The sequence below is a fragment of the Canis aureus genome, chromosome 38 (genome assembly GCF_053574225.1).
Source record: "Canis aureus isolate CA01 chromosome 38, VMU_Caureus_v.1.0, whole genome shotgun sequence".
Taxonomy (NCBI): Eukaryota; Metazoa; Chordata; class Mammalia; order Carnivora; family Canidae; genus Canis; species Canis aureus.
In genome coordinates this window covers 12,904,988-12,931,852 of record NC_135648.1, presented here as the reverse complement: position 1 = coordinate 12,931,852, position 26,865 = coordinate 12,904,988, and the positions used below count along the sequence as shown (strand labels likewise).

At 42.5% G+C, this 26,865-nt stretch overlaps 2 protein-coding genes across 4 annotated transcripts in view; one reads left to right on the top strand and one right to left on the bottom strand.

Moving 5' to 3' along the window:
- The window catches only part of KCTD3 (potassium channel tetramerization domain containing 3), a 54,963-nt gene extending 44,380 nt beyond the window's left edge, over nt 1-10,583 (top strand). For 2 of the 3 annotated variants that reach the window (XM_077886631.1, XM_077886633.1), the window contains exons 14-18: nt 578-733; nt 4,581-4,677; nt 7,542-7,726; nt 7,807-7,945; nt 8,920-10,583. In XM_077886631.1, the coding sequence (XP_077742757.1) occupies nt 578-733; nt 4,581-4,677; nt 7,542-7,726; nt 7,807-7,945; nt 8,920-9,478 (1,136 nt within the window). In that variant the 3' untranslated portion in view covers nt 9,479-10,583. The remainder of the gene's footprint in view (nt 1-577; nt 734-4,580; nt 4,678-7,541; nt 7,727-7,806; nt 7,946-8,919) is intronic. The other variant, XM_077886632.1, reaches the window with a different exon arrangement.
- USH2A (usherin) overlaps nt 9,621-26,865 on the bottom strand; it is a 693,391-nt gene continuing 676,146 nt past the window's right edge. The window contains exons 69-71 of the mRNA XM_077886665.1: nt 23,362-23,606; nt 16,964-17,185; nt 9,621-14,779 (exon numbers count right to left, since the gene is read on the bottom strand). Coding sequence (XP_077742791.1) covers nt 14,690-14,779; nt 16,964-17,185; nt 23,362-23,606 — 557 coding nt within the window. The 3' untranslated portion in view covers nt 9,621-14,689. The remainder of the gene's footprint in view (nt 14,780-16,963; nt 17,186-23,361; nt 23,607-26,865) is intronic.

The following is a 26,865-nucleotide window of genomic DNA, read 5'->3' as shown; positions in this document are numbered from 1 at the left end:
AAAAAAAGCTAGACTCTCTTATACAAAAAATAGTTTCTTAAATGCAGACTCTCTTATCTAAAAATAGTCCTTAATTTTTCTTACTATGAGTAGGCAATACAAGCTTTTTGACAAGTGTAATTTATATCAGTAAATTTTCAGGAACTCATGATCTAGCTTGTTTAATATTTAACATAAGCAGAAGCAGTTGTGATATTGGAAAAAAAAAAAAAAACTAGGCAATTCATTTACTATGTAGTTTAGCCACAGAACAGAATAATATTCAGCATCTTTTCTCTTGCACACACTTTTTTTTAAAAACCCTTTTTACATCTATACAGGCTACTTTTATAAGGACCCATAGATTTACTTACATACCTTATATTTGCAACAAGGTAAACTGTGTTCTGTTCTCATTTCTGTTGGCCAAGTACAGATTAAGTATCATTTTAGGATAAATATGTCATTTGCCACTCAAAATATGCTATGATCTATTTAATATAGAACACAGTTTAAAAAGTTAAAATGTGTTTATAAAAGTGATTTTGTTGGTGTTTTTATAATCTATATGTAACAACTTTTTTGTTCTCTTTCCTAGTGTGTGCAGATAATAATCACGTCCGGACATGGACAGTAACACGATTCAGAGGAATGATCTCTACTCAGCCAGGTTCTACTCCTTTAGCATCATTCAAGATATTGTCTCTGGAGGAGACAGAAAGTCATGGAAGCTATTCCTCTGGAAATGACATAGGTGGGTTAGATAATTTGGGGCATTTTCTTTTCTTTCTTTTTAAATATTTTATTTATTTATTCATAAAAGACACATAAAGAGAGGCAGAGACACAGACTGAGGGAGTAGCAGGCTCCCTTTGGGAGCCTGTTGCAGGACTTGATCTCAGGATCCCAAGATCACAACCTGAGCCAAAGGCAAATGCTCAACCACTGAGCCATCCAGGCATTTGGGGGCATTTTCAAATACTTTGTGGGCAATGCAGAAGTAGTATGTTAACTGTGATAGAAACCTAAAGATGAGTTTCAAATATAAATTATTCAACTTAATTTTGAAACTCATTTAAAACAGAAATTTAATGTGTTGCTTACTTAGTTCTATAAATTTACAAATTATGGCAATTTTTGTTTAAAAATTGAGAGCAAAGCTTTCATCTGTTTATCATTTCCTTATTTAAATAATGTCTCCAAAGCTAACTGCTTTTTTTTTTTTTATTAAAAGCCACGATAGCTATGCACATTTGAAACTTGAAGGTTTTTTTCTTTTATTGCTAATAATCTGAAAATAAAATTTGAAGGTAGGAAAGAGCTGATGGTGTTATGCGCTAGCAGTTGTTTTGATGGTGTTGTAAGGGCTTTCAGGAAATGATATAGTACATCTCCATCGATATGCTCTGATTTCAGCAGAAGTATACAAAATTGGTTTGATTTGTCCCTCAGTATACCATATGACACATGCATATGGATACTCACACATATGCTCAGTCTTCACAGAGACCCATCATTTTCCCCAGGGACCCTTTTGGAAGAATCTCTACCATATATACATTGTATCTCACTGTACTTTTAATAGTTCTGCAGGGCCTGCTCATTGACCCATGTGCCTTTCTGATCCCTTTTTTAATAAGCAGAAATTATAGCACTGATGGAGAAAAGGGAGTACATGAGAGTTGTTAGAATTGTTTTGTGTGAAACATGTAAATGTATGTCCATCCAGAATATGCTCCCACAGTAATAGATTTCAAAATAGTTAATCTTTAAACAATACAAGCTACTTAGAAGAAAAAGAAACACATTCAGTTTTGTTGATTTTAACAATTGCTCTGTGACTCGGTTTTCTTTCTTTCTTTTTTTTTTTTTTAAGATTTTATTTATTCATGAGAGACACAGAGCAGAGACACAGGCAGAGGGGGCAGTAGGTCCTCTACAGGGAGTCCGATGCGGGACTTCATTCCAGGACCCCGGGGTCCCCACTTCAGCCAAAGGCAGACACTCAACCACTGACCCACCCAGGTGCCCTGTGACCCACTTTTCTATGTGACATAGGCACTGGAAGTTTAGTTTTATCTCCTCAATGAATTATTTTCCTGATTTATTGGGATATAATTGACATGTTACATTGTAGAGGTTTAAGTTGTAGCATCAACAGTATTGTATTGAGTGCCTTTGCTCCAAGCGTTAGAAATCTTAAAAAAAAAAAAAAAAAAAAATGCAGTGAACCTCAAGTTACAGTGTAGTGATGACTGGGAATAAAACGTAAACAGTTGCATGGGGCAAGGCACCCAGGGGAGGTAGTGTTAGTCTCCATGCTAGGTATTGTAGCATACCGTCTCATTTATTCTTCTTGGCAATTTTATGAAGTATATTATCCCCACTTAACATTAACAGAAACTGGCACTTACTAGAAGTCTTATATGTTTGAACTAAGACTTGAACTGAGACATGTAGGTATAGAATGTTTTAGGATTGGGACATTGCTGGCAGAGAAAACAGCATGCTGGAAGGAAAGAGGCCCAGAGAACCTGGCAAGTTTAGAAAATGTCAAGATCATTAGTTACTGGTTTGTGGGTAAGGATAGTAGGACATGAGACTGGGAGGAAGGGCAGGAGTCAGATCATGGAAGGTCAGATCAGAGAGGACATGTTTGGAAACAGCCCTGTAAATTACAACAGCCTTGTAAAATATTTGAAAGACAGTGGGGAGATTTTTTCCCCCCCTTTTATAGTTCTCTTTAAAAAAATATTTTAAGAGGTAGACATTCAGGTTATTGGAACAGAATAGAAAGTCCGGTTTCAGAGGCTGCTGTGGGTGGTATCTAGATTGCAGTGGCCAGACGAGTAACAAATACTAGAGGCAGTCATGAAAGGAAGAAATAATGGAGCTAATTAGAAGGCAAGAGGTTGAGAGGCCATCTTTCTTCTTTGTTAGGATTTTATTTATTTATTTGAGAGAGAGAGAGGGAGAAGCAGACCCCCATCTGAGCGGGGAACCCAATGTGGAGCTTGATCCCAGGACTCCAGGATCATTTCTTGAGCTGAAGGCAGATGCTTAACCAACTGAGCTGCCCAAGCATCCCACCACCTTTCTGATTCTCTCCTCCCCTCTTCACCATTGAAGATAGCCAACACCCGAGAACATTTTGTGTTCTGAATGAAAGGAGCCAATTTGGGGAGAGGAGTTGGCGAACCTTTAAGTGGGAGGGAGGTGTGGATAATTAACTGAGGTATGAAGAGTAAAGTTACATGAGAATCTCGCATGAAGGTAAAGATTGAAAAGAGAAGAGTTCCAGAGCCTTCATTCTTAGTTATTTTATTCATCACTATTTTGACTTTGGTTACGGGTTATTAAATGAGGACTATCATTTCATCTCAATAGAATCAGACTTCAGAAAATTGTCCAGTAACTGAGCAACTGTATAGCTTAGAGGGGAGCCAGACATCTTGGGTGAGAACTCCAATTCCACTAGGTAGGACCTGTGAGATCTTTGGTTAACTAATCTCTTGATGCCTTACTTTTCTCATCTGTAAAATGAAGATAATAATAGTGTATCCCTTATGTGGTTATCGTGATGATTAAAATGAGTTACCTGCAAAGCATTTACTGTGGCACATGGTAAGCATAATATGGGTATTTGCTAGCTAATCAAGAGGTTCCATTTATTAATGAGGTATGATTCATATAAGGTAAAATTATATCATATATCACATACTATTTGTGAATAATGAGTTGGCATTTTAGCTAATGAGTGTGATAACGAGAATTACTAGAATTTTTAAGTTTTATATGAAACACTTTTTTTTTTTAAGATTTTTTATTTATTTATTCATAGAGACAGAGAGAGAGAGGGCAGAGACACAGGCAGAGGGGGAAGCAGGCTCCACGCACGGAGCCTGACATGGGACTTGATCCTGGGTCTCCAGGATCAGGTCCTGGGCTGAAGACGGCGTTAAACTGCTGTGCCACCGGGGCTGCCCGAAACACTTTTTTTCATATTCAGAATCTTTCTGAAACATGAGCTATTTACCTGCCTTGCCAAGTACAATCACGTAAAAATAATTGAATCTTTCTTTTTAGATTAAAAACTTTGCAGGATGCAATAGGCTTCTGATTAAGTAAATTCTGTGTAATGAAGTTGCACTTTATTTCTTTGAGATTTTGCATTTGGCTTTGCAAAAAAAGTAAAATCCATACATAAAGTAATTTTATTTATATATCCTTTTTCTGAAGTTACAAGAAACTGAGCACGTTCTTAAAGATACTACATGTAGAGCCTATATTTTAACAAGCCTCATTCTAGTACTGTCATGTAGTCTTATGCAAATTAATGCCTTCCGCTTTGACAACCTTACTGCATAAAATATAACTCGAAATATTACGTATTTCTTTTGAAAATGTTTAATGCAAGTTGGAGTACTTGGAGTACTGCATTTCGTGTCTGACTTGGACATGGAATACACAATGCCACATATTGATAGGCGTGAAAAAAAAAATTTCCCCCCCTTTGGTATTGATATTAACGTCCATTTTGTTCAGTGAAACCAACTGAATTTCAGTTAAGTTCTTTTGACATTGTCTGTTTTCTGACCAAGGGCCTTTCGGAGAGCGAGATGATCAACAGGTGTTTATCCAGAAAGTTGTTCCCATTACCAACAAACTGTTCGTAAGACTCTCATCTACTGGGAAAAGGTAAAACTTTACTACTATAGAGGTATTATATTCAGAAGCAACTTTTGTCTTAAAAAACCTATTGAATGATTTGGTGTATTGATATAAGTACTACCAGAAACAAATTGTTGGAGAAAGAAATCTAGTCCTTACCTTGTGATCATTTTAACTTAAAATCAAGGCAGTCTATTTAGTGCTTATATTCTAGGATTTATTTAAGATTTTCACTGATGCTGTGGACAGTTAAGAAGGACCAGGATAGAGCAAGAGCCCATGAATTTGATGGCAGACAGCTGAACTAAATTCTAATTTTGGCACTTGCTCTTACTAGCTATATAAATTCACTTGTTACTTTATTTCCCTGAGCCCCAGTTTCTTTATAAAATAAGGTTCACCTGCCTTGGAAGGATGTCAAAAGATAAAATGAGTTAAAAACCGGAAATAATCTTGTGTAGCCCCTGACACTAACAGATGCACAATAGAAGCTAGTTTCCCCTTCCTTTTCCATTTGAGTGAAATTTTAATTCTTTTTAGTTATTACATATAGCTTCAGATTGAGCTATACATTTCTTTTCTTTAAAAACATAGGATTTTTTGCATGCCAAACAGGTGAAAACGGTAGAATTCCTAAGAGAAGTCATTAAGGAGGTTATGGGTTTTCATATTAATGTGACTAACACTGCTGATATTGTTCAGCATATGATCTTTAATTTAATATTTTAATGAATAATCTCTTGGAGATATATTTTCTTTCCAACAAAGTCCATTGCAGTAGTCATCAGGAATTGTAAAATGAACGGATTCCAGAAAATGATTTTTATGTACTAAACCATCTTTTTGTCACTTGTTTTAAAAGAAAATGTATTAGAAGCCTGCAATGTAGTTAGAAGTTAAATTATCATCTTGAGAAATGTTAAAATCTTTGTGATTTATTGTGTTCTCTGCATATTCAGTGAAGGTGGGTGCCAAACACTTATTAAAACTGCTGCATAACATCCTATAATGATGTAGTATTTCATATCCTTGTTCAATTCTAATGTCTTCCTTTTCTGTTAAAGATTTATTTACTTATTTTAGAGAAAGAGAGTGCAAGCAGGAGGGGGAGGGCAGAGGGAGGGGGAGAGAGACCTGAGCAGACTCCACACTGAGTGTGAAGCATGATGAGAGATGCTTAATCTCATGGCCCGGAGACCTGAGCCTAAACCAAGAGTCATAAACCCAGGCGCCCCTCTTCTGTAACTTTATATAGTAGCAGTGTGTTCTAATCAGTTATGATCTCTGTATGACAAAACAAATTTTATAATATTTTCATTTACAATTCCAGAGGAAACGTTTATGAAAATGAGAAATTGCTTTGTAGAATTAAATAGGAAATCAACCCTTTATGAAGCTGATGTGAAGCAGAGCTTCTGTTTAAAGACAGGTCAGATTGTTAATAGTGAGAAGTTAAATGAACAGGTTTTTTTGAAAGTGGGCAGCAGCGGGGACGCCTGGGTGGCTTCGCGGTTGAGTGGCTGCCTTTACCTCAGGGCGTGGTCCTGGGTCCAGGGATCAGGTCCCATGTCGGGCTCCCTGCAAGGAGCCTGCTTCTCCCTCTGCCTGTGTCTCTGCCTCTCTCTCTCTCTCTGTGTCTCTCATGAATAAATAAATACATAAATCTTAAAAAAAAAAAAAAGTGGGCAGGGAAAAAACTTTGTCAACATTTTAAAGGAAGAAGTAATTCTAAGGAATCTAGCCCATGGGAAAAACAAAAAGTGAAATCATGTTTGTTGTCAAGCACATAGATGTATATTGTTTTATTTTACTTTATCTTAAGTGTAAGTAATCTAAAGGAACCTTAGTGCTTAAGACAAAATGACAGATTTTTTAACCTGAATATAATACCTATAAAAACAGTTATAGTAAACTTTATACTCAGTGGTGAAATATTGAAAACGTTTCTCTTAGATTGAGAATGAGACTAGGATAGCCTCTATCACTGTATGTAGGCATCTAATAATTAACCCTCGCCTATCATTTTTTTGCCCTGCCAGCTAGGAAGCTCAGCTATGCTTCATACTCTACTTTTATGTTTCTCATATTGAGAAGGATTTTCCCTTCCTCCTTTATTTTTTGACCTTGCATTTGCCTGGTACTAATTGTTCTTAATTTTTTTTTAATAAGCCCCCTCGTTTTGAAGTAGTCTGGGATAAATAATTCAATCAAGTACAATTTAGTCAACTCTTACTTGACTTTGGCAGATCATTTGCTAACATTATTTCTTGGTTTCCTAATTTGTCAAATGTGGATAATAATTGCTCTTTCTCAGGTTCTTTTATCTTTATGAAAATCAATGAAATAACCCTAAAAATGCTTTGAAAAAGTTAAGAATATTATCCTAATGAAGGTTGCTACTTAGACTTCTCCATGCAGCTTTTTCTTTTTCTTTTTTTTTTTTTTTAAAAACCTATTGAATGATTTGGTTTCAGACTTAAAATTTGCACATAAATTTTAAATGACTTCTCAAGATTCTTTCTTTCTTTCTTTCTTTCTTTCTTTCTTTCTTTCTTTCTTTCTTTCTTTCTTTCTTTCTTTCTTTCTGCCTTTTTAGTTTTGTAACTTTCTTTTAAAGAATTACTCAATTCCCATTAAGGTTCTTTCTGTTTTTCTTTTAAGGTTGACTTAAATTATTTGCATTATTTCAGTTATTTAAATACATTGTTTTATAAGAGCCTATGTTCTACATTCAAAGAAATAAGGCTTGAATTTTATTTTTGTCAACCTGCCTTGAGCTTTTTAAATGTTTTACATATATGGAATACTCATAAGTAAGTAAGTAATTTCAAAAATCTGAATTATAAAGTGTTATTTGTTCCCCATGGTTTACAACTACATATCTTTTGCAGAATCTGTGAGATCCAGGCTGTTGACTGTACAACAATATCCTCATTTACAGTGAGAGAATGTGAGGGGTCCAGTAGGATGGGCTCCCGGCCAAGGCGCTACTTGTTCACAGGCCATACAAATGGCAGCATTCAGATGTGGGATCTGACCACTGCTATGGATATGGTTAACAAAAGTGAAGATAAGGGTAGGTTCCATGTGGAAAGTTGTTTGTCACAGGGTAAGCTTTTGACATAAGTGATGGTAATTAGTGTGTGTTTTCCTAAGATGTAGGTGGTCCAACTGAAGAAGAGCTGCTCAAGTTACTGGATCAGTGTGATCTGAGCACATCTCGCTGTGCTACTCCTAACATCAGTCCAGCAACTTCTGTGGTTCAACACAGCCGTCTCCGTGAATCAAATTCTAGGTAGGTTAAAGAGTTGTATATTGCCTCATAAGTTCAGTTGATTGCTTTTTGGGAAATTGGCTAAGATGTAATCACATAGTTGTTGAAAGCCATGTTGTTCAAGGTACATTTTTAATTCAGACTTTATGTTGATACTCTAAAATTTTTTTTCTAATTTCTCATCTACAAGCATATCTGATAGAAAAATATTTTTCCCTTTAACTTATTTTGTGAATCACTGCCAATCTGGATGCCTATTATGTGATCAAGAGTTTATTTAAAGGAAATTAGAAAAACCACATGTCACCTTGGATTGTATATGGAACTTTTTTGTTCCTATTGCCTTAGGGACATATTAATTAAAGGGATTACATCATCTGTCTAATCTTATATTTAGTTATTCTGCACTTTTAATATAGTAGCATAGTATATCTTCTAGTTAGAGCACATTTTAAAAAACCAAAATTTGGGATGCCTGAGTGGCTCAGTGGTTGAGTGTCTGCCTTCAGCTCAGGGCGTGATCCCGGGGTCCCGGGATCGAGTCCCACATTGGGCTCGATGCATGGAGCCTGCTTCTCCTTCTGCCTGTATATCTGGCCCTCTCTCTGTGTGTCTCTCATGAATAAATAAATAAAATCTTAAAAAAAAAAAAAGCCAAAATTTGAACTAAAGACCATGTATTAAGTTATATCAGTTCTTCCTTGGTTTTAAAGAGTTTCTCCTCCCTAGCTTTTTTCAACTATTCAGAAATCCAGCTAGACTGAATATATGTATGATGTATTATTTGCTTTGGTAATTTGATACACAAATACACACCTGCACACACACTAGTATATAACATAGAGAGTACTTAAGTAAATTTTTATATGTAGAAATAAGGATATGTCACTCTGCGTATAATCAAATAATGTCTCTTCATTGGTCATTAATGAGATGTGCCCCTGAAAAATCCCAGGAAGAAATCTGAATTATAATTTTTGAAAACTGTATTTCAGCCTCCAGCTCCAGCACCATGAAGCCACCCATGAAGCAGCGACATACGGTTCCATGAGGCCTTACAGAGAGAGCCCTTTATTAGCAAGAGCGAGGAGAACTGAGAGCTTTCACAGTTACAGGGACTTCCAGACTGGTAATGTGAACAGAAATGTAGAAAGAGCTGTCCCTGAAAATGGTAACTCTGGGCCCATACAAGCAGAAGTAAAGCGGGCAACAGGGGACTGTAATGTGTCAGAGAGAAAGTCTCCTGGAACAGAAATGAAAAGTTTGAGAGAATCAGATGGTGGATTGGAAGTGCATAAAATAGCTGAAGGTCTAGAATCCAAGAAAAGGTCCTCAGAAGAAGAAAATGAAAATAAAGCGGAGTTGCGGAAGAAAGGGGGATTTGAAGGAGGAGGATTCCTGGGAAGAAAGAAAGTTCCCTACCTGGCGTCATCACCGAGTACTTCTGACGGAGGGACGGACTCACCCGGTACTGCATCCCCATCTCCTACGAAGACCACTCCATCTCCTCGGCATAAAAAAAGCGATTCTTCAGGTCAAGAGTACAGTTTGTGAAAACTCACCAAAATAATAAATAATTGTTTGTTAATTTAGATGAAAGTTCATAACTTTACTGGATTTCAGTACATTAGCTTTTACACCAAAACTTGACAAATTTAAACTGGAGTTCATGGAGTCTCTTTTTAACAGAATTGCCTGGAGTAAGGAGAGAAAACAATTTTATCTCTTTTGACCTTTTGGAAAGTTTTTGATTCTTTTTTTTTTCTTACAAGTGCATTTAACAGATCATTTGTAAAGCAAGAGTCCATTTCAGTGTTTAGCTACTCTGGATTTTGGAAGCAAAGTACCAAGTCTTAATAAGATGAGCGTCTTTAAAGGCATAGGGACCAACAGATTGTGTTCCTAATCTTGGTTATGCTTGAGATTTGTCTCGCATTGTTATGTTAAGTGAATCACATTAAATCTCTTTGGATAGTCTCCCAACACTTCTTATGATTGCCACGTGTTTACCAGGTAATTTAATGAGGTGCTATGTTTGTGAAAAAATATCGAATTCAAAAACACTATTGATGTTGAACAGCAGATTACACTGTGTAGTAAGCAGTCCCTTTGGTGTTTTTTTCAAATCTTCGGTCATTTTCTGATTCTCATTCTTGGAGTTCTTAAATCTTAGCAAGTGTCACCAACATTAAATACTCAAAGTCCATTTAAACTTTCTTTAAGGTTGGAGTAATTGTCTGTGTTTGAACAGATGAAATAAAAATAATAATCAAGGCTAGAGCTTTGAGTGTCCAGAAGGAAAACTGTACTAATTGTCTGTCTTGTTTTATTTAGGGGCCACCATGCCCCCCCCCCCCGCTGCCGTTAATAACGAAGATTATTAAGTATGAATGTGGCCATTTTGTTAAGTTTTTGAGACTGCAGTTCTCAACTTTTGGTTAAAGGTTTTGGCTGCTGTACAAATGTTATTTTAAGATATATTTCGAATTGTGACAACAAACATTTTTTGTACTTTTTTTTCATTGGAATAATTTTCAAGTTTCTGCAAATAGGACAACTGTAAATTTAAAGCATTAAGCATTTATTGGTGGATAATGTATATATTCCCCTTCCAAGAAATGTAAGTGAGTGAAATTGAAATAAATTCTTTAAAAGTTTACTATATTGCTAGTGGTTTCACAACACTTCTCTTGTATTTATTTATCAATTAAGTCTAATAAAAATGATTAAGACTCTGTGTTCTCGGTTAAAGAGTAGTTATGCTGTTTGAAGTACACCTGCAGGAGTTGGTTCGTGTCTTCTTTCCGAGGTAAGAAGTGGGGAGGGCGGAGAGAGCGGAACGTGCATGAAGGCTGCCTTACATGGTCACTAGGGGAAGCGTCAGGTACAACATCACTGCCATATTTATTACTAAGGATTTGCCATCCTCTCCAGCCTTCTTTCTCATTATCAGTCATGTAGAAGGTGGGTGGGCAAGTAAGAAAATGAACAAAAAAGTCGAATTTACCCAGCCTTTTCCAAAAGTGAAAGGCCATGACTGAGGGAGGGGCTGGGGGAAACTATTCTATAGTAAATCCCCATAGAAAGGCAACCCACTCGAGCACGGGTTGCAGTGTACCACGAGTCCGATCTCCTTTTTTCTCTCACAAGAGTCTGAACCTGTGGCAGGGGTTTGAGGCTACTCTGGCACTTTGTAACCTTGAGCAGATTATCCCTGCTAGGCCTACGCATTTTCCTCACACCTACCTCATTCGGGTTTTTGTGACCGAAAGAAAAAACTTGAGCTGAGTCCATATACTTCGTGTTTGATGAAGAACGAGAACAGAATTCTAATTCTCATGATGAGTTTTGCAACTAATTCTGTACTTTTAAGTCCTCAGAAGTACTGTCATGCCAGTTGGGTGGGTACTGTTACCCTCATTTCCGAGATGAGATCACTGAGGAGAAGTAACGTAGCCACAAGGCTTCGTCAGCTACCAAGCCAACTTTTGAAGCCAAGTCGGCCCGTTTCAACTGTGTTCTAGTTCCTGACCTTCTCATCTAGACGGATAACCTCGCAATCACCTCAGGTTGTGTGTGCACATGACACGCCCAGGCCTCCCTCCAGACCTGCTGAATCCGAATCTGGTGGGTGGGACTCCCCCTCTGAAAAAAAGCACCACAGTTGACTAAGGTACATCCGATAGTTGAGAGAGTACCGAGAACATCCTGTTTTCTTCAATGGGCTCCCCTTCATCATCATGAGCTGTTAGTGTTTCAGAAACCAAACTTGGTTTATTTGTTTTAAGATTTTATTTATTCGTGAGAGACACAGGCAGAGGGAGAAGCAGGCTCCATGCAGGGAGCCCGACGTGGGACTTGATCCCGGGTCTCCAGGATCAGGCCTGGGCCAAAGGCAGATGCTAAACCGCTGAGCCACCCAGGGATCCCCCAAACTTTGTTTACATTGAAAAATTAAGCAAACTGTCCTGAGATGAATTTACATATCTGTGCATTGGAAATAAACTACTCATTGGTGACATAATTAAGTTCTTATCACTGAGTTATTCCATCCGGCCTATGTTTTATTTACAGGTTGTTCAAGTTGAATTATACTGATGCCAACATGATTTTTAGATCAGCATGAGGTACACTGACAAATTCAAATTGAGGTTTTCCATTTAGTGGAAATGACAACAGATCATGTCCAAGTACAGTTTTTGACAGAGCTTCTAGAAACATCGCTGCGCACTCTTACCGAACAGCTAACCTCAGGAGTAACAGTAGTTCTGAAGCCGAGAATGTGGCTCCTGCAAGTGGTAAGACCTGTGTCAGGAGACTTAGAACCAGTTGAAAGCGATTTGTAGAGAACTGCTCGCCGTTTGCTCCGTACAGGAGAAGTGGTGCCAGGAGGACAGTCCCTGGGCACAGCCTATGGCTCCAGCCCACGAGTTCTTCTACGTTGTTTTCCATCCCCGGCTCTCGACTCTGGAGCACACCGATGCCCAGCCGTGTGGCAGGCAATGGACTCATCTCTAGGGATGAGTCTACGCTTACATGAGGCTTGGCACACAATACCGTTTAAAATAACAAAATCCTGGGCTTCTCTGAAATGCATAAAAGTAAGGTTAAGAGTGTGGCAGGGGGCAGTGTCCTTGGTGGGAGCCATCCAGGCTTTTTTGTCCAGTTAGGGATCGAAATGTAAATGATGCAGCTAAATGAACTCATAACTAAATGTCTAATTCGATTAAGTGGAGAATGATTTAATATCAAATCCCCCCAGTTCTCTATTTGTGTTAAGTTTACAAGCCGTGATAAAGGTACGTAATTTTTCAAAATGAGGAAGACCTCAATCTCCTAAATCCACCTGTGACTAGCAACTCGTATTTGCAGAAGAGAACACCAAGGATAAAGATGCAAATTTGACTGGAAAAGACCACTTTTTCCCTCTATACCTCAGGCAGCTCGTGTGAATCAGAAACTCAGCCGTGGTGAAGGCTCACTTGTGCCAGCTTTCAATGCCCACTTGACCCAGGATCAACAAATGGAATTAAAACCAGTAAAAATTAGTCAATCCTGTGTTTCCATTTTAGAATGTATAAAACTTTTGGCGAGGAAAAAAAAAAAGTCTTAAAATTTGTACATCCACTGCCCAGCGTGCACAGTTATTTCAGATTTGTTTGCCTATAGTAGTTCCAACAAGGGAGCAGAACTTCTGTTTAATACTGGTCTGTGCTTTTGACACTAAGAGTTGGCAAGTTTTGTCGGGAGTCCATCGATCTGAGGAGCTGTTCTTCCACAGATTTGGTTAGAGTCCCCGTAACCCCGAAGCCCACAATCTGACTTGTGTTGAACCAGAATAAGGTTATCCCTTTTTTTTTTTTTTTTTTTTTTTTTACGAATTTTTGCCAGTTCAGCTTTGGGGTAATCTACGTCCCTTTGGATTAACTCACAAAATCCTTCCGAACAATGTAGGAGACCTATAGATACAAAACAGCTTTCTGGAGTCATTCAGTAGACCTTTAAGAATAAGGAAGACAGGTGGTTGTTGTTGTTGTTGTTATATTGTTTTCCATGAAGAACAAACTAATACCTTTCATTTTATTTTGATGACTTGGGGAAAAAAATCTCCCTTGCTGTGGGACTTTCACCAACGACTAATCCAAATAGAGCAGGTGACAGAAATGGAAATTGGGACTATGGGATTTCATCAGCGCGTAGTGACCCTAGGGCTACAATAGTGAGTTCTCGAAGATGAAGGGGTACAGTAGAGTCCTAGACACATAGGCTATACGTGGGTGTGCTTATGAGCATCTTGTGTTTACATGGAAATGGTCACTTACAGGGCTTCAAAACTGGAAGGGACACAAAAAGTTTCCTTTTTAAATTCCACAAAGGCTAATGAAATAATGCAAATAGAACAATGGTTTCCCAGTGGAAGACGCTAAATTGAAGATGTTGGTCGGTATTACTGGGTATTCAGCCAATTGACAGAGTTTTATGGAAAGTACTGGAGCTTCAACACCGTGTAAAATATGTGGGAAATAGCTCTTTCGGCCTTTTCAGAAGATTCATAAATGCAAGAACAGAGGTCTGTCAAAAGTTTGGTGGAAACTTTTTTTTTTTAACTTTTTTTTTTCAATTAAGGTTGGTAAATATCCCTAAACATTGTCATTAAATTGAACTTTTTGTCCAGTGTGTCTCACCCGATGCAGTTTTTTTTTTTTTTCTTAACAGATTCATCTTGGCCTGAAACTAGGATTTTATTTTGTAGCTATGACCGTTAGAATTATTCTTGCAGGATCATGTCACTGCATGGGAATAAGGGGCCAAAAGGAGCAGCAGTGACATCCTCTCAGAAAAAAAAAAAAAAAAAAGAAAGAAAAAAAAAACCCTGCTTTGTTTTAAACTAGTAACTACCCTTACTTGTAACAACTGTGGGCCAATTTGCAAGTGTCCCTAATTATTCATTTAACCAATGGAGTCACTGTTTGAGCCAAGTGAAAATTATATGCTTATGGAGCTTCCACAAAACAAGTATTTTCATACTGAGAGTACCCCTTATTTCAGATCACCAGAAAAGCACAGGCCTCTAAAAAGGAAGAACAATTTCAAAAACAATCCTTGTTTGTTTTTGTTTTTTTTTTTTTTTTTAAGGATTACAGAAAAAAAAAAAAAAAAAAGCAATGGCTTTTCAGCATATGCGGTGTGTCGGTCAGTGACAACCCGAGAGGGAGGGAGTATGCAGCAGGCACTTCAGCTGTATGTCTTGCAAGGTTCCATCTCTCACAGGTGGGTGTCGGTGAACGTGGTGTGCTCCTTAGTCACAGAGCTGAAACCCTTGATGGCATTCATCAGGTCCTCTTCATCCACGTACTGAAAGAGAAGCCAATCGTCATTGGTTAGGACGTTCACTGTCAGTAGTGTTTGCCACTGATTGACAGTTCTGTCAATCCAATCTAAAAAGTGCTCAGAAATAAATAAATAAATAAATAAATAAATAAATAAATAAATAAATAAAAAAAATAAAAAGTGCTCAGAAAGTATTTCATTGAGGCTAATACCTACCTGACGCTCAAAACTAAGCCGTGGCTTGACACTGCCCTTAAGTTTGCCCTGTGGATAGGATCCCGTCACATGCACACATGAACCGTGGGCTGATCCAAAATGGCACTGGAGTGTTACTGCGTGCCATACCTTAACCTTTATAAGCCTCAGTTTTCTCATCTGTAAAGTGGGGAGATTATATTTTTTATATTTTATTTTATATTTATGTGTTTTATATATGAACGCAGATATACTTAAGAGTTAGTTCAAAGGGCAAGCAGGAGACATGGAATGCATGCTGCTGTGCTCCGCTGCTTCCCACTCTCTCACTGCGTCTTGTGTTTATTGAATAGGGCTAGTAATATTACGTATAATGTTATAATGAGCAGATGGTTTTCCAAGCATTGGCAACGTCAAAAGCCTTCACTTAATTGCCCTGCACGTTGGCTACTGCAAGCAAAGTTGGCCATAGAGTTTAACAGTGAAGACTGGGGGCTCTGTAATCAAATGATGGTTTTAAGATCCCAATTCCATCGAAAAATTACTGTGTATCCTCGGGTAAGGACACACATGCATCTAAGCCCTCGACGTGTAATGTTGTCTCCTATCAACTTGCCATTGTGCGTGTCAAAGATGATCAATTAACAATCCCTTATGTTTCAACCTGATATAATTATTCCTGCCATTTAGAAACTTTGGGTCTGGAATGGAATCTTGGAATTCCATAGCCATCACAATATCAAGCAGGCCCACAGTTTCAAAATGAATATTTTTCATTGTAATTGGGACCTGAAGCCAGGAAACCTGCTTTATTACTTCCCATTAGTTAGGAGTCTTCATGGAAGTCCTTGACTTTTTAGTGAAGGAGAAGTGAGAACTGAGATGAGTGGAAGGGTCCCAAAGCCTCCGAGGAGTAAGCGCGAGGGCTAGGTTCTTGGTTGGCTATCTCTACTAGCTCGCTGCCTCAGAGGAATGGTTCTCCAGTAGACGTCTCTAGGTAGTTGGCATAATGCAGAAGTTTGATGGTTGGTAGAAATGCTAGGATTTTGTCCATTTCAGCCTCTAAGGACTTAAATAAATATTACATAATAATGAGGTTAACTTTCAAAGAGTCGATTATCTGTATCCACTGGACTGAAATTATGAAAGGTGAAGTTCATAAACAGCAATATCTTTATCAGGATTTTCTAAGTTTTTTGGAAAAGAACCATGGAGCCTATTAAAAGAACTATTGGGATCCCTGGGTGGCGCAGCGGTTTAGCGCCTGCCTTTGGCCCAGGGCGTGATCCTGGAGACCCGGGATCGAATCCCACGTCGGGCTCCCAGTGCATGGAGCCTGCTTCTCCCTCTGCCTGTGTCTCTGCCTCTCTCTCTCTCTCTCTCTGTGACTATCATAAATAAATAAAAATTAAAAATAAATAAAAGAACTATTATATCTCCTCTAACCACCAACCAGAAGGGAAAAGGTGATTTTTTTTTTTTTTTTTAGTTTTCTTTTTTTCTTTCTTTTAGGCCAATTCCAGTGTTCCCGGTCACCTTCTGCCTGTGTGTCTCTTCACTTACTCATAAATTCGTTTTCTGAGCATCTATCGTACGCTCAAAGAATGAGACAAAGCTTCCACCCCCAGTTCATCAAACAGTTTGTAGTAATACTAGTAAAGTAGGTCATTACAAAATACATGGGCAAATGGTCAGAGTGCTGCAGGTGCTGTGAGGCAGCATCAAAGAAGTACAGAAAGCTCCATGTCACCTTTTCACCAGTATTCTGGAAGGTTGATCAAAGGCTCTGGAGGAGGGGCTCTAGGGTGGCTCAGCTAGTTAAGCCTCAGACTCTTGATTTTGGCTCAGGTCATGTTCTCAGAGTCATGAGATTGAGCCCCACTTTGGGCTCTGGGCTCAGTGGGGAATCTGCTGGAGATTCTCGCTCTCCCTCTTCTCCTCCCTCCACTCTCAAATAAATAAATCTTTTTTTTTTTTTTTTTTTTAAGGCTCTGGATAAGGAAATCAACTCACCAGTCCACTATCGTGGCCCATGATGGTTTCCCACAGCGAGTCATCAACCAAGACTTTCTTGTCTTGAAGGTCCATGAGTTGGCTGACACTGCGGTGGAGAGAGCCTTGGGAATAGGTTTGGCTTATTTGGCTCTGACTTGGGATCCGAAGTACGGATATGCTCCGGTTGCTCCTAATACTGACGGGTGTCCCAGAGTGGGGGATTTTGGTATCGGCTAATCCCTGAAAAGAAAGTTGCTGTTGGTGAGCAATGTAAAGAAAATGGGTTTGAAATAAGACAGAAGACTGTGTGTCACACATTGTCAATGAAGGGAACACTCCACATCCTCCTGCAGAACTTAGCTTCTCTAGAATATTGTGGTAAGAGTGAGATGATAAAGTCATATTAGACACCCAGTGTTCTTAGCACCTGGGGAGTTCATGCGCTAGTGCTTTGGCTCTTATGTCCGGTACACAAGGGCTTGCTGCATTGCAAAGTGGTTGGGGGAAGGAGATGGATGGTTGCGTTAACAAAGTAATCCCTTCATGGGTCACCACAGAGCTTGTCTTGAGATCTCTGCTTTCCCAGAGCAAAGTTAATAGTGATCTCTCATGGTTGCCAAATGAGCACGGCTGTATTAGATTTTTTTTTTTAATTTTTATTTATTTATAATAGTCACACAGAGAGAGAGAGAGGCAGAGACATAGGCAGAGGGAGAAGCAGGCTCCATGCACTGGGAGCCCGATGTGGGATTCGATCCCGGGTCTCCAGGGTTGCGCCCTGGGCCAAAGGCAGGCGCTAAACCGCTGCGCCACCCAGGGATCCCTGTATTAGATTTTTAAATTCCTGGATTTGCACAGGGAAGTGGACTCTTCCCACCTTCTCTTCTCATTCATATTCTTCTATTCATTATAAGATTCAGCCTTCAACATAAATCAGGTCTCGTATTAACGTCAGAAAGACAAAGGCACCATGTGATTAAAACCCAGAAGGTGCCGGGATACCTGGATGACTCAGTGGTTGGGCATTTGCCTTCGGCCCAGGGCATGATCCTGGAGTCCCAGGATCAAGTCCCACATGGGGCTCCTGGCATGGAAACTGCTTTTCCTTCTGCCTATGTATCTGCCTCTCTCTCTCTCTCTATGCCTATCATGAATAAATAAATAAGTCTTTAAAAGATTTTTAAAAAAATAAATAAAAAATAAAAATAAAAAAAATAAAAGAATCGAGAATGTGCCATGAGAAAACCTGGCTGCTGTAAACATCTGAGATTTGATTTAGCTGGACCAATCAATGAAATGTTCCTGCTTTTCCTTGTGCAGTCAACACATCATGCAAACGCTCATGCATTCATGCAGCACACAGAGGTACCTCAAAGTGCATGGTGTAACTTTTTAGGGTAACGTTGCTTGACACATCAGATATATCGGCCACAGAGTCAAACTGAGAACAGATGGGGAGGCACCAGTCAGTGTTTGGAACAAAGGAAATGACCATAACACAAATTCTTTGTTTCTCTAATGATCGCATAATCTTACAATCATTCTGAGATGCATCTCGGGGTCTATGTGTGTGTATATACGCACATCCTATATTTCTGCAACTAGAATCCCACAGTGAGTGGAATGTAACGGCTTAGTATTTAAAGTGAGTTCTATTGGCATTGCTTGTTTACCACTGCAGAGAACGAGAGGATCTGCAGACAAGTAAGGAAATTACAAGTACAGCCTAGGCTTGATCTTGAAAATGTTAACACATTACGAAAGCCTCTCTCATTCCCTGACACCTCTGCCCATTCTCCTCTTTTCGGAGTGGAGCCTAAAATCCTCTTGCCGGTACGTGTCTGGTGTCAGAGGGTATCTTACCTGTTCAGAGGACAGGAGTGCCTGGGACGGGGTCAAAGCAACACTGAGAGCAGAGCTTGTCGTGTGTGTGTATGTGTGTGTGTGTGTGTGTGTTTTGCAGGGATAGCTCTCATTGATCTACCCACGTGAAAAGAAAATCTGAGATACTGAGCAGGTGAATCCAGCTTGATCCTATTCAGAATCTTAGCCACGGATTCTGGAGCCCATGGACACCAGCAATGGCTCTTTATTTTGCTCTACTAATGCAAATTCTACTCTCTTTTGTTTGGCTACCCTTCACTAATAATATTCCAATTTTGAGAATGGTTTACTTTCAAAATTAAAATCAAAACAAAACAAACCAGAAGAAGGCTTGCAAGTCCACGCAAGGGCCGAGAGGTGTACAGACACTTTGGCAAGGCGCCAGGAACCCCACGCGGCCACACCAAACCCTAGTGAGCTCCAAGGGCCGGAAGTTGGAGCGCGCCAGAGGCCGCAGGGCCAGCCGAGGCTACAAAAACTAACCCCAGATCCTGCCTTGTTATTAAAAAGATTTTGAATGCTAAAAAAAAAAAAAAAAAAAAAAAAAATTCAAATCCCTGGGTAGTCATACTGTCACCTGGGTAGGATTAATTTTGGATGTCAATGGGCTCTGGGAATACTGCCCAGGGGCCTGGGACACTCCAGATTGCACTTCTGCTCACCCTCCAGGACCTGTGACTAACACCCTGGATGCTGAAGACGAGCCAGTTTGGGGACCCAGAGCCTCCGGCAGCCAGCCAGCCCCCACCACTCCTTCCCCTCCTCCCACCTCACTTGGCCACTTAGCAAAAGTTAACCAGTTGGGTGCCACTCTGCTTTTCCCCAGTGGTAAGGGGTACGTGGGAGTAGGGTGTGTCAGTTCTTTGGTCTGCTCATCCCGGTTGAACTCTATGGCTGGCACCAGAGGCAGCCGGGCCTGGGTTCTGCAGGGACAATAAGGGCTTTTCAGCAGCCCCACATGTTTTGTTTTTTAATTTTATTGTGGTAAGTACACTTAACCTGAGATCTACTCTCTTAACAGGTTAAGTGACAATACAGTATTGTTATCTTTAGGTACAATGTTGTGCAGCCCGATCTCTAGAACATCTTCATCTCGCATCCCTGAAACTTTATACCTTTTTTTAAACTCATTTATGGCTATTCTCAGACTTGACTGTGCATCTGACCTCCCAAGAACTGGTTGGACTAGCAGATTCTCTGGTTTCTTTCTCAGAGATTCAGGTGTGATGCTGACACTGATAGTTCATGGACCTCACTCTGGCGGAACAAAGCTTGACAAGACTCATGAGAACCGTGAGCACAGGTACCATCCAGAATAACTTTCCATGGAAATGGTGCGATTTCTTCTTAATCCCGGTTAGCCAAGTGGACAAAACTAGATTCCTCCTTCTGAAGGATTATGAGGCAGAGGTGCCTGCCTGTGGGGTATGAGTCAAGAGACAGGAGATTTGATCACTGAAATGAGTTATAGACACTAATGGTATCTAGGGAGGTTTTCTTGGAAGCACACTTCATGTTATAGAGTAGATGTACCCAACAGAGCTCCAGAGTTTCCCTTCTGTGCTTTCCATGCACTCCGTATGCCCCAGGGTTGATTTATGTCCCCAGGCTAGCGAGGTCTCAGGTCTTCTGGGCCCTCCCATGCACTTCTGAACCCCAGAAGTGGTGGTGATTCTTTCTTCAGAGAGAGAGGAAGTTACTCTTCAACAAGGGAAATCTTTAAAGTATCTGCTCTTCAGTGGGAACCTTCTGATGACTATACACTGAACAGCAGTACATGGATGGTGGTGTGAGTTGGCCACTCAGGACTCATTCCTTTCACAAATGTCTGTGGAATATCTATTAGATGCCAGGCACTGTTCTGAGTATTGAGGTACAACAGTCAATGACCCACAAAATCCCTGCCCTTGGGGAGCTCACATCTATTTGAGGAATCAGACAAACATATCTGCCGCAGTATGTTGTGATGGTTCAATGGAAAAGAGCAGACCAAGATGTTAGGGAATTTAATTTCACATGGAAGGGGAGGCGACATCTGTGCAGGAACCTGAATGAAGTGAGAGTGCCAGGCACTCAAGAGAAGAGCGAGAGCGATGGCACAGTGGGAGGGGCTTGGTGGGCTCAGGGGAGGAAGGAGGCTTGGAGAGCAAGGAGGGTGGGATGAGGTGTGGTTGGTGAGAGCTGAGGGCCAGATGATGGGGCGGGGGGGGGGGGGGGGGGGCACTGTGCTGGCTTCTCCACCACCAAGTCTCCGTGGCATGACTGTTCTGTGCCGCAGACACAAAACCATGGTACTTAGAGGGGTGGCTGCCCCTTTGTGTCCCCACACTTCCACTACGTGGGCATGAGGTGGCTTTTCAGCATCTTAACCGCTGTTTGTGGCTGGGTCCTGGACAAGTGAAGAGATCTGGATGGCAGACAATGCAACAATTCACTCATTTCTATTTTTTAAAGTGTTGAAACTTAACCAGTTTCACCAGGTTTTGCGCTTGATTTTGGTGCTGCCGTGATATTGTGATTCATGATAAAGAGATATGTGGTCTTCAGCCCAGTTTCTGGCCCAGGGCTTCTGAAACCCTTGGAATTTCTTAAGAGATGAGAGCCACAAAGATGTCTTTTGTTATGTCAGGGAGGTGACTTTTGGAACCACCTAAGGATGGGGGCGGATTGTCAGCAGAACCAACCCTGTGATTGGAGGGTTGGGAAGTTGGGCCCCCCCGCTCCACGTAGCCCCGCCCCCCACCTCCAGGGAGGGGAGACAGATGAAGGTTGAATTGGTAGCCAACCGCCAATGATTTAATCAACCACACCTAAAGGATAAAACCTCTACTGCGGGGTTCTAAGAACTTCCGAGCTGCTGAACACATGGAGGTTCTGGGAGGGTGACTTGCTCAGCAGGGTGTGAAAGCTCTGCACCACATCCCAAGCCTCACCCTACGCATCTCTTCCATCTGGCTGTTCCTGAGCTCTGCCCTTTTGCAATAAACTGGCAACCCAGTAAGAAGATGTTTCTCTGAGTTCTGTGAGCTGCTCTAGCAAATTAATAGATCCCAAGGAGGGGTCACTGGAAACTCCAGTCTGTAGCTGGTCAGAAGCGCTGCTGACAACCTGGACTCGTGATTGGTCGCTGAAGTTGGGGGGGGGGGGGACAGTGTTATAGAACCGAACCCTTAACTTGATGCCTTTTCTCGGTAAGTAGAGTCAGACTTGAGTTGGGTCGTAGGACACCCAGCTGGTGTCAGAGAATTGCTCATTGTGGAAGAACCGCCCCCATCCCAACGTCGGAACTGGTGATCAGCGTTCAAGTGGCACAGGGTGGCCACTAGCGCAGCCTTTGTGCAAAGTGGAAGGAAGATTCCTCAGGCAGGTGTAGCCCATTGGATGCAAGGCTTGGAAAGAAGACTGGTGGGAATTAGAATTTGCAGCCTTTCCTCCTCCAGGTAGACACAGCCGCTCACCAGAGTGCGCCTTCACATTCAGTCACGTTTTACCCCTTGCACGAGTGCTCTGGGCCATGATCCCCCTGCACCACCACATGTGTGGCCTCACTCCCCAGACCTTTGCCTAACCTCCTGGTCTTGGCTGCAGGTGGTTGGGAGCTCTGAGGAGCCACTCAGGGGCTCATCCCCAGGGGCCCAGGGGGTCAGAGCCAGGGGACAAACAGCACTGCTAGCATTTTAGTTTCTCCCTAGATCCCCTTTTTATTGCTAATTCTGCCACCGAGTTGCACAGTTACAGAACCTGTAAGTTCCCCAGGCGATTTCAGTATACAACTCTTCTCCACTATCCCCTGATTTATGGTGTTAGAGCAGACATTTTCATCCCTGTTTGCACCACAGGATCACTTTGGGAGTTAAAAAAAAAAAGAATACCAGGGGTGCCTGGGTGGCTTAGTCAGTTAAGCAGCTGCCTTCAGCTCAGGTCATGATCCTGGGATCCTGGGACTGAGCCCCATGACAGGCTCTCTGCTGAGCAGGGGAGTCTGCTTCTCCCTCTCCCTCTGCCTGCTGCTCCCCCTGCATGTGCTCTCTCTCTGTTAAATAAAAAAATATATATTTTTAAAAAAACTAAAAAAAAAAAAAAAAAAAAGACCAATCCCAGTCTCACCCAAAAGCAATGAAATCTGAGTTTCTGGGGTAATGCCCAGGCAGTGGCATTTTTAAAAACTTCCCCAGTGTCTTGTCCATTTGAGCTGCTCTAACAGAATCCCGTAGACTGAGTGGCTTATAAACCAGAGAAATTATTTCTCAAGTTCCAGAGGCGGGGAAGTCCAAGGTCAAGGTGCTGGCAAATGGGGTGTCTGGTAGGTGCCTGCTTCCTGGTTCATAGATGGGGGTCGTGTCTCCTTGCTGTGTCTTCACATGGAGAAGGGACAGGAAAGCTCCCTGGTGGCCTTCCGTGGTCCCGTATTTTATCAAACATAACTGTTACCTAGTCCCTTGTTACCGTGACCCTGGACCTACCTCCCTCTAACTAAAGGCAAGTACTCTAGCCCAGTGGCCGGGAACCGGGGCCGGCCTTCAGAGACGTACCACATGGGTTTCCCCCGGCGGATAGACATTCAGCGGAGACATTCTCTTCTGAATAGGCACCAAGGGAGGCCTCTCCCTGATATACGGTTCCTTGTGGATTTTCCTTTGGAGTAGCAGAGACAGAAAAATGGCCAACAAGATCAGGCCTAGCACGGCCATTAACACGATGAACCATAACTCGTTGTAGAACTCGGTGCTTTTGCTCCCCGAGCCTCTCTTTTCTCCAGGAGTTGTCAGAACCAGGCCTGCAAAACCCAGGGACAGAAAAGGGAAGTGTTATTGCAGAGGGCGACTTTGGGATCCCTTGCCCTGCTTGTCTGATGGTAAATTGGAAGGGGGTTCAAAGCAGTTTGTCTCGTGGGTGCTTGTTTGGACTTGTGTTCGGGCCCGCACGACGGTGTGGTGTGTCCAGGGAGGAGCTTACAGCCCTCCGGAGGCCCCCCTGACGCTCCTGACAGTGGAAAGGCGTGGGGAGGGGATGACGGGACTTTCCAAGGGGGAGACCAAGTAACCTTGAGGAACGCCTGCTCCGAGAGCACATCCTTCCTGGGGCAGTGGGCTCCTAGGAAGGCGCCAGCCTAGACTGCTGCTGCTTGCAGGGAACCTACTGGATACACAGGCAACGCTGAGGATCCAGGGTCCCCTTGCTTCACGCAGCAGCCCTGTTCCCAGGAGGTTTTGTGCAAACATGATTAGAAACACCAGATCCAGGGGCACCTGGAGGGGGCCGCTCAGTGGCTGCCTTTGGCTCAGAGTGTGATCCCAGGGTCCTGGGATCGAGTCCCACATGGGGCTCCCTGCGGGAAGCCTGTTTCTCCCTCTGCCTGGGTCTCTGTCTTTCTCTGTGTCTCTCATGAATAAATGAAATCTTAAAAAAAGAAAGACAAGAAACACCAGATCCTATTTTCTACTGTGATGTAAGCAGCCTGTGTTTGCCAACATGTTGTCCTTATAGGTCTTGTACCCGGGCCTCCCTGCCACTTAGCGAAAGCTCTGCAAGTCATCCCTCCAGCACCCTCAGAGAGATTCCTCTGGAAAGCAATCCTTTGGCAATAGGACCACTTACTCTTGCTTTCTGTTCAAGTGTTGAGAGTTCAGTCGATGTGCTTCTCTGCACACGAGGCCGAGAACAGGACCTCCCATCGAATGAGCATGTACTTAACCCAGTGTTGGGCCCCGGGCCCAGGGAGGGGGGTGCAGCCCAGCTCTCAGGTCTGTGGAAGGAGCCGGGCAGACAGGAGGGAGGCTCACAGGGCTCGCTGCCCAGCAGCATCAAGCAGGGAAATGGAGCAAGGAGGAGCCGGGGCAGGGCCTCAGAGACCATCCAGCCCGGCCGCTTGCTGGGGCTGCTGGCTAGGATGTCACGGGAGGTTACTCAAGTAAGAGGGCTGCACGGTATCCGCAGAAGGGAGGCCACGAAGGGACAGAAGCGGCGGAGAAATGTGTTTTGTTTTGCAGAACGAACAGTTCCAGCCCAGGGAACAGCCAAGCAGGTGTTCCACCTGGGAGCCCCTGGCTAGCTGCGCCTCGCCCGACAGCCCCTTACGGGAGCCAGCCGGGGCAGGACTGGACGGGGACCAGCACAGACGCCCCCCTGCGTTGTCCTCAAGTTGTCTTCAGCTCCTCATCATACTCAGGTCTCTTCCTGCAGGTGCAGTTTTTTAAAAGTACGACGTTTGCCCTAGCATGTTGATGTGCTAGGTGTGTGGGACTGAACCTAAGGGCCTCTGTGAGGCCCCTCCCTGCCCCTGCCCCCCTAGAAGACTCAACAAAAGCTTCCTGAGCTCATCCCAGGGGGAGACAGAGCTTTCTCCCTGTCTTCTTACTCTTGATTTTATTTATTCATGAGAGACACAGAGAGAGGCAGAGACACAGGCAGAGGGAGAAGCAGGTTCCCTGCGGGGAGCCCCATGTGGGACTTGATCCTGGGACTCCAGGATCACGACCTGAGCCAAAGGCAGACGCTCCACTGCTGAGCCACCCAGGTGCCCCTCCTGTCTTCTTACTCGTAACAAATAACACAAAGTTCTTTGCTTTTAACACTTCCTCTGGGTATACTCCATTCCATGTACCCCAAGTGGCGAACCCTTGACTGACTGGGGTCACAGGGTAGGCTCAGAAGCCAGTGGATCCATGCAACAGTCATGCAGGCTGGTGTGCGCTGTGAGCCCGAGCTGCTCTTCGTGGCCCAGGGGAAGGTGGGCAAACAGACCCAGTGGCAACAACCTATTCACTCCTTGTGCAAAGTCCCCGTCTGCAGCCCCTCAAGCACGAGGTGGGCCTGCTGGACACTTCACACCCACGTTTGCAGTGGAAAGGAAGGGACGGCTTCAGAGTTGGGGTGAAAGGAAGAGAAGTGACTGAGACTGTATTTCAAGCTCCCTAAGAGGAGCGGCACAACTTTGGTAGCCCTAACTCCACTTCTGACAGCTCTGTGGTGAAAGAAGTCAGTCAGCCTGCCTCTCTGGGCCCCTGCTTCCCCATGTCTACAGTAGAGAGTCGGAGTCAAAGCTCTGCCGAGTTCCAGCAGGTAGGAATTCCCCTAATTAGGAATCGATGCGTGTTGTTTGAATGAAAACACCCAACATCCTTGGTTATTTGCTGGAAAAGCTGAATTTCCTCTGCGTGGCATAGGGCTATAACCCCAGAAACAGATCTGATGGACCCAGTGGGCCCCTTGCTTGGGAGGACACAAGGGAACGTAGGGCAGGCTGCCTGAGGGAAGGCACAGAAAGAAAACAGCCCTCGGAACAGGAGGAGGGAAATGAGGATCGCCAGACTTATGTGCTCCAAGGCTGCCTCAGGCAAGGGAACAGGAGCATTTGAAAAGTTACATCATAAAATCAAAACTGACTATGGGTATTAGTAGGACAATCCATCTTGGAATCTTTCATAACTTCTCACTGTCCTCAGTGTTCCTTCTCTCCTCAATGGAAACCTCACTCTGTATTCAGGAACCGAATACAGACTTCCCCTCTCTTATGGATGGAGATCTTAAAATCAGGGTGGTGTGTCTTTCTCCCTTCTTGTTTTTCTTTTCAAAGTCCCTTTGATTTTAAGGGAGGGACTCCACTCATTAAATGGGAGCTTCAGGGCCAGGATAGGAAACTCTAGTAGCTGAGCCTCTACTTCAAAGAAAAACCCAAGTGGTGTCCAAGGAGATCCCTCCCAGTGAACTGCCTGCCTCAGGGAAGATGTACATCCCCCTGACCCCACAGACTGGACTGGCCGGATCTGGAGATGGCTCTGGAGATGGCTCGGTCTAGGTGATGCGGTTTTACTCAACTTGTGATCCTGGTTCCCTGAGTCAGAATCACTGGGCAGAGCTTGTTTATTATTTACTTTCCAATTTTTAAAATCTGATTAGAGTTGACACACAATGTTATGGGCAGGGCTTGTTGAAGGAGCGGATTGCTGTGCCCTACTGATTCTTGATGTCCTCCAGGGACCTGGGGGACCATATAACAAACAAGCACACTGAGATGATTCTTAGGACGCTTAAAT